The sequence below is a fragment of the Balaenoptera musculus genome, chromosome 19 (assembly GCF_009873245.2).
Source record: "Balaenoptera musculus isolate JJ_BM4_2016_0621 chromosome 19, mBalMus1.pri.v3, whole genome shotgun sequence".
Classification (NCBI taxonomy): domain Eukaryota; kingdom Metazoa; phylum Chordata; class Mammalia; order Artiodactyla; family Balaenopteridae; genus Balaenoptera; species Balaenoptera musculus.
The window spans coordinates 18,816,089-18,827,692 of record NC_045803.1 but is presented as its reverse complement, the minus strand read 5'-3'; the positions used below and the strand labels follow the sequence as shown (position 1 = coordinate 18,827,692).

At 59.2% G+C, this 11,604-nt stretch overlaps 1 protein-coding gene across 1 annotated transcript; it reads right to left on the bottom strand.

The window, feature by feature from the left end:
* Nucleotides 1-8,488: 8,488 nt before the first annotated feature.
* CEBPA (CCAAT enhancer binding protein alpha) lies at nt 8,489-11,199 on the bottom strand. The gene has a single exon (XM_036834596.1). The coding sequence runs from the start codon at nt 10,944-10,946 to the stop codon at nt 9,879-9,881; it is 1,068 nt and encodes a 355-aa protein (XP_036690491.1). The 5' UTR covers nt 10,947-11,199; the 3' UTR covers nt 8,489-9,878.
* Nucleotides 11,200-11,604: the final 405 nt, after the last annotated feature.

Sequence of the window (11,604 nt, the reverse complement as noted above, 5' to 3'; positions counted from 1 at the left end):
CATCACCACCTGAGGGTCCTTCAACCCCAGGCCCCAAGATAAGCCAAGGAGCACTGATGTCCCTGATTGTCCAGCCCGCCAGCGTCACCTACAACCTGAATGGCAAGGATCTAGAAGCTGGGATCCAGAGGCAGGAGGAGAAACACCCAACCCTTGATCCTGCAGCCCTCTGGCTTCCAAGCCTGAGCTCTCTTGGGCAGGAAAGTGACCTGGCTGGCAGGTGGGTAGTTTGTTTCTGACTCACCCTCCCCTCTCCGCTGCCAGGTGGCCCGGTCCTGGTCCTGCTCAGTGTGACTCGTCCTGGGATCAGGTTCTTGTGGTTGCTCTGTTCTGCAGGGACACCCATTCATCATCTTGCTGCTGGGAACCTCGGCACACCTCTCAGACACGCTCAAACAGAGAGGCCGCCAAACCTGGGATTGGTCACACAGCAGGTGTGTGGTGAGGCGAGGACACTTATGGTCTCACGCCTCCGGTGGGTGGGGATGCAGACCCATCCCTTGTGTAACCATCTCCCCACCCCCAACAGCAGGTCCCTTCAAACCACTGTGCTGCGGGGGTGCCATCCTGCGGCTTGTCTCAGGCGCAAAGCAGAAAGAGATCTCTCAGGCCATGATGAGTGAAGATGGGGGATGGGTCTTGCGGGCCCCCTAACCTGGCTCTGCAGTGTCTCTGGCATGCCATTCCAATTTCTGAAATTCTCAAAGATGTTCCAAACAACGTGCAGTTGATTTAATTTAAAAAATTAAAAACTCAAGTAAATTAAGTTGAGGAATGTTGGGTGGAGGCAGGGGAGGGGGGGGGGAGGGTGGCATGGAATGCAGCCAGTAAGGAGAGGCTTAGGAACACACGAGCGTTTCACTCCCCTGGGTGGATTTGGGCTTGGAGAGGGTGAAACTCTCCCACTGGATGCGGAGTGTAGGGGGGCCCAGGTGCTGATACTGCCCCTGCCCTCGTCTCATCACTGGTCCTGGCAGCCTGGGCTCCTTGGCGAGCATCTGGGCCTCCGGGGAGCCTGGGGTGCAGCCCGGTTGGCGAGTAGAGAACAGGAGAGAGCTGCTCTCCTTTCTAGTTCGGCTCACACACACACCCTGGGCAGTGCTGCCCCACATGATTACATAAATGGCACATCGCTCAGGATGCTCGTCTTGCCTCTGACACAGTTCGGGCTCGGAGCCATTGACCCCAGCTCCCCTCAGCTCAGGGTCCTGGCTCATGACTCACGTGCCTCTACCTCTCCCAGAAGAGATGCTCCTCAATTAGAGGTCGGGCCGTGGTGAACATGGGAATCGCTCTTGGGAGGACCCTTCACCCCTCCCGGGCCTGAAAGCTCCTCCAGCCCAAGGCTCCGAATTGGCGCCGAGGTTGTACGCTCACGGCTCACACCTGTACCTGTGCCCACACCCCATGGTCACCCTCTCCCCAGGGAGTTGCCCCCAGACCGGACGTGCCCTCTCTCCTTTCCAGCACCAAGCCCAGCTGACCTGGCTGTGGACGACCCATCCCTGCTTCCCTCCCTTGACAAGTGGCAGCTAACTTCTTCCTGTGGTAGAGGTGTCCCAGAGGAAGGCTGCCTTCCCTCCTCGCCTGAGGAGTTTGCTCATTAACCCAAATTACTCTCGTGGTGGCATTCCCAGCAGCCAAGCGAGAAGCAGGGTAGGTTCCAGAGCTCTTTCCTACTGGTGGCCCCAGCTCTGGGGAAGGCTTCCTCACCCCTCCAGGACCCCAGGGGCTGCCTTGGTCGTGTGAGCTCAGCCAGGCCGTCCCGCAGGGCAGAGGCCAGCCTCCCTCCTCACTTCCTGGGCTCGAGCTGGGTTGGCAAATGGGAACCAGCTGGTTGGCCAAGCGCCGCTGTGACCCAGTGGGGAACTGAGGGAGGCAACGGGGCGGGAGGTGTCCACCCCCCGACAGACACACAAGTGTACCTTCCACTCCCATCCATCAGTAATGGGGGAGGCAGGGCCACCCTAGTCGCTGAGGTCCCAGCCTCCCAAATGGAAAGGAGTTAGTGGCGAGGCCCAGTGGAGCAGGACTGGGGGTCTTTCAGGATCTGGGGAGGCTGATGCCCCCCAGATGTGAGAATGCTTGTCCTCACTGACCAGGACTCATCCCCTGGGATTCTGCACTGGTATCAAGAATCTGTTACTGCGACAAGCACAAGGGGCATTCTTGCCTGCTCTGTGAGAGCAGTGGAGGAGGGTTTGACCTCCGGCTCAGCCTTCAAGGTCACTGGCAAGAGGGTTGTGCACCCTGGAGGAACTTGTTAAGTGTTTCCTAAGCAAATGGAAGGTATCCTGGAAAAAAGAAAAATCTAAGCAACAGTAAAATGACTTCAGTAACTTGGTTATTCTGGGTACAAGGATTTTGCCCTAAATTATCCAGATGACCGTCTCCTCCCAGGAGAGCTTTCAGGGGCTGGGCGTGGCCTCTGTGCCCACTTCGCCTCCTGCCCTAACACACAGCGATGGCAATCTCCTTAGACTGAGCCAAGCGTCTCACAAGCTTTGCCTGTTTACCTTTCACAACAACTGGATGATGTGGGGTTAGTTTTGCATATGTTTTGCATAAAAGGAAACGGAAGCCGGGAGAAATGAAGAGACTTGGTGAGGGCCCCACAGACAGTAAGAGGCAAAGCCAGGAGTTGGTTCGTGCCGGTGCCACAGGCACACCTCCCGTGGCCCATTCCGATCACAGGATGGGAGAAAGAGGAAACTTCTATTTATCACGCGTGAACAAATTGCTTTCCTGTAGCACCCAGCTCAGCGGTGGGTGCGTCATGCCAGGACAGCTGGGCTGGATGCATCTGCTCAACACGGACCATTGACCTACTATGTGCCAGGGCTCTGCAGAAGAGCACTGTGGTCTTTAGCCCACACTCACTGTTACTGGCCCCAGGCGAGTGGCACTTGCAAGGCTGAATTAGATGTATAGTTAAGCAGTACACACTCGAGTGTCTTCCAGTTGTCCTAGGATAAATCCTTTGTCCTGTGGACTCCTGGGTTAAGGCCAATGAAACTGCTGCCAGGTAAGGCTTATTCCCTATAAATCAGTGGGAATGTGGTCACACGAATTTTAACTATCAGATTAAAATCAAATTAGTGGGAAAATTTGGAACAAATTGCCTTCAAGTACGTGAATGAGTCTATTTCTAAAACGTTGCCGCACCAGGCAAAATAGTGAAGCAAACACATTTCCTAACAGCGCGTAGACACCGTGGTGTTCGGAGTGATTTGTCATGCTGAGTCACTGTAATTGCTCCAGCAAAACTGAGGAATCAAATAAAACGTGTTTGCAAATTGTAAATCACTTGAGGAGGCTACTTCAGACGGGTCCAAACCTGACTTTGAAGGCCACAGTGGCTCCCTTTGGGGCAGGCACCCCAGCCCTGACATCCCTCGTCCACGGTCTCTGGGTAGGGGCTGTGCTGTCCCATCCAGCCGAGATGACTGCCCAGAGTGTGTGCAAGAAGGGCCGCCATAAATCAGCCACGTTTCCTCACCAGCCAGAGCAGCTCAGATTCCTGGGGGCACCGGGGAGAGGGGAGAGCGCTTAGGTTGGCTGGGAGAAGGGGCGGACTCGCTAAGGCTTCCCTGTCTGGGTAGGGTGGGACCAGGGGCTGCTCAGGAAGGACAGGCTTGCTTTCTGGTGAAAGTCTGGCTGCCACTTGCCAAGAAGCAGAATTATTTTCGTATCCAAGAGGGCTTGGGACTGGCCCTGATGGTTCCCTTTCAACCCTGTCTTGGTCATCAGGTGACGTGTCCTGGCCCTAGGCCACCACATTTGGTCATTGATGTTCCCACTCTCGGGCCATAGTCTGTCAAAAATGACTGCCAGTCATCCTAGAGAGACACAAAAGGGGAGACACAAAGGCTGATAGACCTTTACAGCAGAAACGCTGTGGCCCCAGCTGCCCGGCGTCTCTGAGCCGCCCTGGCAGGCTTGGGGCGCACTGCACTGCCTTGTCCTCCTCTCCCCCCTCCTCCTGGAATCCCACCTTCTCCCTGTACACTCCCCACGAGCATGACCATCTCATTGGGGCCTGGCTAGACCTGGTGGTAAGCTAATCACTCAGAGGTGTTGAGGATTATCTAGAACTGGATAAGTTACCTTTCTTAGGATTCTTGCATTTAAAAATTAACTTTGTAGAAGCAACAATTCCCCTAAAGAGGGCCGGCACAGTGGAGTCTTATCTCCGGTGCCCTTGTGTTGCCTCCCAACCCTCAAACCCCTGCTTGGTGGACCTCAGGCCAACCCCACAGACCCCTGCATGAAGAGGAGAGGGTGTGGATGCTTTTTAAAGGGGAGAGATGAGTTGCAGAGAGATCTGTGCTTTCAGACACACGTGTTGAAGACCTGCTGTGGGCCAGACACTGGACGTCCACTGGGGCCAAATTCACCCAGAGGCCAAGAAAGGCAGGATCCCAGGCGAATTCATGTGATTTGACTCCCGGAGCTCATGGTGACCTTGGGGAGAACAGTTTCCAGGGGGGGTGAGGGTGAGGGTGAGGGTGGAGGGTGGGGACGGGGAAGGAGAAGATGAAGTTCGGAAAGTGACTCTTTGGGTATGTAAGAAACAAAGGATGTTTGTAAAACACAAACTCCCATCCCAACTTGATGGATATAAGAAAACCACATCTTTAAGTCCACGCTGGGTGGGGCTCCAAACCATGGTGTGAAAAATGGGGCTACGGAAGACTCTGCCTTGGCTCTGCCTAGAAGAGGCTTCAGAGCAGCAGAAGGTTCTTTTCCTGTGGTTCTCATTCAGCCCCTTCTGGGTCCCACAAGGCCGCCAGGCGGTATGGACCCCTGCTCCCCTAGCAACCATGCCAGCTTCTGAGAGCTCAGCTGGTCCTGCCAGAACTGCCTGCCATTCTGTAATCTAAGGGGAGCCCCTGGGGTTCAGGCCCCACTAGGTCCCCAACCCCAGTGGGGACCCGCTGTTCTCAGGTATGGGCAGTAGGTTTGGACACCGCTAATGAAGAGGAAGAGCATCTTTGGGAGACATGCACCTGGGGAGGTCTGTTTCAGATGGGTGGGGTCAGAAGGCTAGAAAAATAATAAATACAAATAAAAGTGAAGAGAAGAAAAGCTCTTGGGTGCCAGAATGGGGCTGGCCGAGGCTGTGGCTGCCTGGGTAATGGGTTCCACATTTGTCTGGCTCTGTCTACAATGACCAGGATCCAGGATGCACCGTGGGCCGTTGAGGGGCTAGAGGGGACAACCCAGCTGTGGCCAGACCTAGGCATACATGCTCTTTGTGATGGCCCCATCCCTGGTTAGCCACAACGCGGCTGAGACCTTGCTTTAAGCTCACGCTCCAGCACCCCAGCCTCCCCCCGCCCCCGCCCACAGCCCCTGGGTCCCTGCCGGCCTGCACAGATTGTTTGCGTTATTAATGCCGTTTTCCCGGAGATTCCATCTGGCTTTTTAATTGCTCTGGGATGGGGCTAGGATGCTTTGATAGTGAATTGGTATCTTTCCTGTGTCTCTGCTTACGTCAAATCCTCCATCCACAGACAGGGGTATGGGGGAGGGGGAGAAGCAGGGATGTCCAGAGAAGGGAGATAGCACAAGTCTCTCACAGAGACAAGAAATCTTTCAAAGGTGCTTGTGGTTTAGTTTCATTTAAAGAAGAGAAGAGTGGGGACTTCCATGGTGGCGCAGTGGTTGACAGTCTGCCTGCCAATGCAGGAGACACGGGTTCGAGCCCTGGTCTGGGAGGATCCCACGTGCCGCGGAACGGCTGGGCCCGTGAGCCACAATTGCTGAGCCTGCGCGTCTGGAGCCTGTGCTCCGCAACAAGAGGCCGCGATGGTGAGAGGCCCGCGCACCGCGATGAGGAGTGGCCCCCACTTGCCGCAACTGGAGAAAGCCCTCGCACAGAAATGAAGACCCAACACAGCCATAAATAAATTAAAAAAAAAAAAAAAGAAGAAGAGAAGAGTAAAGCCTTGCCCTTCCCGCCAGCACAGGAAAGAAAGAAATGGGATATCGCCTGTGCCCGGGGCGAGGATGCTGCCCCATGTCTGTGGAAGGCCCGAGGGTGCCTGGAAGGTGAGGCTTCATGGCTGAGCAAGGTCCGGGTTTCTGCTCCCCCTTGACCTGTTCCATGAGTGGCTTCCCGCTTCCTCCCCCCACTGCCCCCTCTCCTCCCATGAGGAGCTTTTGGAGGAGGCCTGGCAGGTTCCTGCCTGGGAAGGAGGGAGCGGAAGACCTGGGAGGGGCAGACACTCCTCACCAGTCCCAGTGGCTCATCACGGGTGTCAGGGCCAAACCCCATGTTCACAGATTCCCAGGAGATCCAAGAGATAAGGGTGACATTGTGACACTGCTCAACCATTAGGAGGCATCTGGTGCAAAGGGACGCTTCCCTCTCTCCCTTCTGCCCTTGCTCCTTCCCTGGAGGCTGGCTCTCCTGAACAGTGCTTTCAGGGGACACTGGGCTCGAGTGGCCTACTGAGGACGTGAGGTCCCTGTTGCCTCCCATGGGAGAGTACAAGAGAGAGGCATCCAGGCATGTTGGACTTGGTCCATGGCCAGGTCTTGGTCAAAGCTGCTGCCTCCAGGAAGCCTTCCTTGGTGGCCTCTATTCACACTTTGAACTTCCCCTTATTGCCCTGTCACACTTGAAGCTCATCTTGGGTCCACAAGGCTGTTCATTTCCCCTGATACACAGTAGGCATCCAGTAAATACTTGGGGTGTGTTCGGTGCCAGGCTCTTGAAGTGGGTCTTCATGAAGGCTGCAGTCGGGGGGGGAACCGTGGGGAGCCCTTCAGGAAGCAGTGGGTGGCGAGGAGCCACCCACTTGGGGACCCCTCCGGCTGGGCAAAGAGCACGTGCTGGGCGGGTTCACCCCATGCTGCCCTCTCCCCCCAAGCAGGCTTCTCTGTCTACTGGGGACCCCACTGGCCCCATCCCTTTCCTGGGGCTGACTTGTCCCCAACAAAGCCTGCCTTGGACCTCAGGATCTGCGGCAGGAGCGTTGCCCTTTTGTGAGCTGACAGCTTTGAAAGAGGAAACCCCTGGAGATGGGACAGTGGGACAGGAGGGGGAGGAGTGAGGGCAAGAGGGGTGCCCCTCCCCCACTCGTCTTGGGATCTGTTCTGGGGGCAAAGGGGGAAGCCGAGGCTTGGCCCCCTCAAACAAGAAAAACTGGAATTAGCACTGAACTCAGAGAGGGTTTGCTGGGGCCTAGCAAGCTGTGGCCTGCCCCAGGCCTCTAGGCAGGCGGTGGGGCTCTGCGTCCTTGGTTCCCAGGCGGCGGGGCAGGCTGCCTCCTCCTCACCGGGGCTCGCGGCCTTTCTTCCGCCAAGGGCGGCCACGGGTGAGGAGGAGGGAAGACACCGGATGGACAGACAGAGGGCGGCCGAGGGGGTGGGGGAGTGGGGCGGGAAGGGGGCAAGTCACCCCGCTAACCACACAGGCAGGTGAAGCAAAAGCTTTCAGAATTTAAAAAGAATGTGTAATTTCTTGAAACGGTCACAGCCCGCATTGGCATATACTGTCAGCTGCTCAATTGAACGCTCTGCAGGTGAAAACAGAAGGTAAAGGGTTTTGCCTTTTACCCTCAGAGAGGGTCAACTCTGAAAGCCCTGCCAGCCTCCTGGGTTACCTCCCCCCAAGGCCCTGTGCTTTCAGGCATAAGGGCGTGCCCTCCCTTGGTTGGCCATCACCGCTGCTAAGGGGGTTCCAGGTGCCTGTCCTCACGGGGCGGTCATTGGAGTGGGGGGCTTGGTCCAGGGTGGGCACAGTGGGGAAGCAGATGCTGGGGCTGTCTCCTTGCCAGGCAGTAGGTGAGGAAGGGCCAGACATCCCGCGCAGGCCTGTGGTGGGTCCTCCTTCTTGGGTGGGCTGGGGCAGGGCAGGTGAGGAAGGCTGGGTAGAGGTCTCCCTTCAGGGCCCCGCTGGGATAGGCTGCAGCCACATGGGCCAGAGCTAGCGGGGAGGGGTGGAGGGTCCTACCGCTAGTGGCCTCTACCTGGCCGCCCACGGTCCCGCCGGAGGGCTGGGGCAAAGGAAGGTGTGAGCAGCGCTGCTCCAGAGCTGGAGCTGTCAGTGATCTGGAAGTAAGTGTGGTCAAAGGGCCCTTGGAGCCTGGAACCCTGGGGCAGGCCTGCCCGAGTCCCAAAGAGGCCGTGGCAACTTCAGGCAGAGGGCCCCCCCTCCGAGTCCCTCTTCTCCTCCCAGGGGCTGAGGAGAGGCCACACCAAGGCCCCGTGACACCCCACACACCCCTCCCCCTGCCACACGCCCAGAGACTCTTCAGGCTCTGGCATTCTCAGCTTGGAGCCTCGTCCTCCTTCTGCCATTTATTTGCCTTGGTTGGGAGAAGTCACCCCTTTAATGTAAAGAGGGGCTCGGGATGGGTGGAGAGCTAATGAAAGTCAGGCTCTCAGCCAGAGAATATGCTGTGATTATTTACAAATGTGACCTGGCCCACAGAAAACCTTGGAAGTAGCTTTTCTGGTTTTAAAAAGACACCAAAACTGACTTTGATATGTTTATATTATAGATATAATACATAAAACATCTAGCATGAAACTCTATGTTCTCCCCAAAGAAGAGAACCAAGCCAGCCTTCCCTGCTCCCAGGCCCAGCGATCTGATCTGTGAGTGCTGGCTGAGGCCGCCTCCCTTCCAGACCGGGAGCCAGGGCCTCTGCGGGGGACAAAGCTGTGGGCAGCCCGGGCTGGAGGGGACCGAGGCCCACAGCTACCCCCAGGGAAAGCTGAGGGGAAAGGGGAAGCCCACCTCGCCTCTTCGGTTCCCCTGGGAGCAAAAGCAATCCCAAAACCAAAAGGAAAGAGAGCCACAGACCCTCCCTGCAGCTGCTGACGAAGAGTCTCATTTTGGCAAGTATCTGAGCAAAACCAAAACAAAACAAAAACCAAATAAAATGGTGGTTTAGCATAGACGTGCACATTCACATTGCACAAGGCACCGCTGGGACACAGAGAGGCCAGATACAAGTGTTGATATCGGCTGATAAAGCAAAATATTTGGAAAGCTTCTCATAACTTCGGTCCCTCTGGGATGGACTGATTGTGCTTCATGTTTGTATGGCAATGCTGGCGACATACAGTACAGACAAGGCTGATGGTCCCAGTGTCCCTTCACCACCCCCCTACTAACCCCCAGACCAGATCTCTAGGTTCCCCTCTCCCACCAGGCCACCCATGAACATACGTCCTCATACCTAACCCACGACCTGGCTTTCTGATCTGACTGGGGGCCGGAGGCTCCCACTGGTCACCTGGTGACGCCCATCTCAGTGAGTTCTGCCCAGAAGAGCCCAGCCTGTTGCAGGCTGGGAGTTTAGAGGCAAGGAACTAGGGACCCTCCACCTTCATGTAGAACTAGGGGAACAACCTTAGGTTCAAAGCCCCAAGTCCCTGTGTTTCCTCCCCTCCAAGGATAGGCGCTCAGGAGCGGCTGGGGCCGGCTTATCGGGATCTCTGCTCCCTGAACCTTCCTCCTGCCGGGGGTGGGGGGGGCCTGCACCCCTTCTTCTCTCGCGGGGCCAGGAACCCTCCAAATAAAATGACAAGGCACATATTTGCTCCCCCTACTCGGTAGGAATCGGAGCCGTGAGTTTGCGTTTCCAAGGCACAGGGTTATTCCTTTAATACTAGAGTTGCCGGGCTCCCGGCTCTGCCCCACGGCGCTTCTCCTCTCTGTCTGACCCCTCATCTTAGACGCACCGTGTCGGGCGCAGAGGAAGGCCAGGGGCACGCGCGGCAGGCCAGGCTCTCAGGCTGCACCGGAATCTCCTAGTCCTGGCTTGCGCGGCTCGGGCAGTCTTGAGATCCGGCGACCCGAAACCACTCCCTGGGTCCCAGCCAGCGGCCGGCCCAGGGCGGTCCCGCCGCCGCGCGCCTCACGCGCAGTTGCCCATGGCCTTGACCAGGGAGCTCTCGGGCAGCTGGCGGAAGATGCCCCGCAGCGTGTCCAGTTCGCGGCTCAGTTGTTCCACCCGCTTGCGCAGGCGGTCATTGTCACTGGTCAGCTCCAGCACCTTCTGCTGCGTCTCCACGTTGCGCTGCTTGGCCTTGTCCCGGCTCTTGCGCACCGCGATGTTGTTGCGCTCGCGCCGCACCCGGTACTCGTTGCTGTTCTTGTCCACGGACTTCTTGCCTTTGCCCGCGCCGCCGCCGCCGCCGCCCGCGCGGATGTCTGGGTGCCCGACGGCCAGCCCCTTGAGCGCGCCACCGGGGCCTGGCAGGCCAGCGGCGCCGAGCGCGGGCGCTGGGTGCGGGCTGGGCACGGGCGTGGGCGGCGGCGTGGGGTGGCCGGGCTGCAGGTGCATGGTGGTCTGGCCGCAGTGCGCGATCTGGAACTGCAGGTGCGGGGCGGCCAGGTGAGCGGGCGGCGGGTGTGAGTGCTGTGGTGGCGGCGGCGGCGGAGGCTGGTAGGGAAAGAGGCCGGCCAGCGCCAGCTGCTTCGCCTCGTCCTCCTCGCGCGGCTCCTGCTTGATCACCAGCGGCCGCAGAGCCGGCGCCCCGACGCGCTCGTACAGGGGTTCCAGCCTGCCGTCCAGGTAGCCGGCCGCCGAGCAGCCGTAGCCCGGCGGGGGGCCGTGCGCCCCTCCGGGCATGACGGCGCCGCCGGGGCCCACGGGGGCGCCCGGGTAGTCAAAGTCGCCGCCGCCTCCTGCGGGGGCCGCGGCCGCCTTGGCCTTCTCCTGCTGCCGGCTGTGCTGGAACAGGTCGGCCAGGAACTCGTCGTTGAAGGCGGCCGGGTCGATGTAGGCGCTGATGTCGATGGACGTCTCGTGTTCGCAGATGCCGCCCAGCGGCTCCGGGGCGGCAGGTGGGGCTGGGGGCTGCGCGGGGCCCGCGCCCCGGAGAAAGCCAAAAGCGGCGCTGCTGGGCGCGTGCGGGGGGCTCTGGAGGTGGCTGCTCATCGGGGGCCGCGGCTCCGCCTCGTAGAAGTCGGCCGACTCCATGGGGGAGCTAAAGTCCTCCCGGCATGGCGAGCCTCGGCGGCCTCCAGCCTGCGCGGGGCGCCGCTGCTGCCGCCGCCCACCCGGAGCCCCTACTCGCTCGCGCCCGCTCGGCTACCGGTCGCGAATGGCCAGGCCCGCGCGGGCCCCGCATTTATACCGGGTTGGTGGTCGCCCTCTAGTGTCCAAACCCGCCGTGGACCTTCGGCGACGACGGAGCAGCACCTCCTGGGTCTTAGCGCCTGCGGTCTGCAGAGGGCGGCGAGTGAAGCGAGAGCGCAGCGCTGGCGGGGAGGGGCCGCGGTGCAACGCCCACTACCTCCCGCGCCGCCAGCCGAACCGCGACCGGCGCGCGGTGCCCCACCCTCGGCAGAGTTGTCGTCCCCGCGCACACGTGGTCGGTGGTAGGGCCCCCTCCTCTAGCCTCCGCAGGGCACCCAACTCCAGCCAACGGTCGGGGAGTCCGGGAGCACCCAGGCGCCGCGCAGGGGGGTGGGATTGGTTGGGGGGGCCGGGGGGGCAAGTCTTGGTCTCTGAGCTTCTCTGGCGCGGACTCGCTTTAAAAGCTAGAACTAGTCCTGTCCGGGTCCGGGCTCTCTGGAAGGCGGCGGCGTAGAGAAGGGGTGGGGGGCCGTTTGGGACGTGCGGCCCAGCGCACACT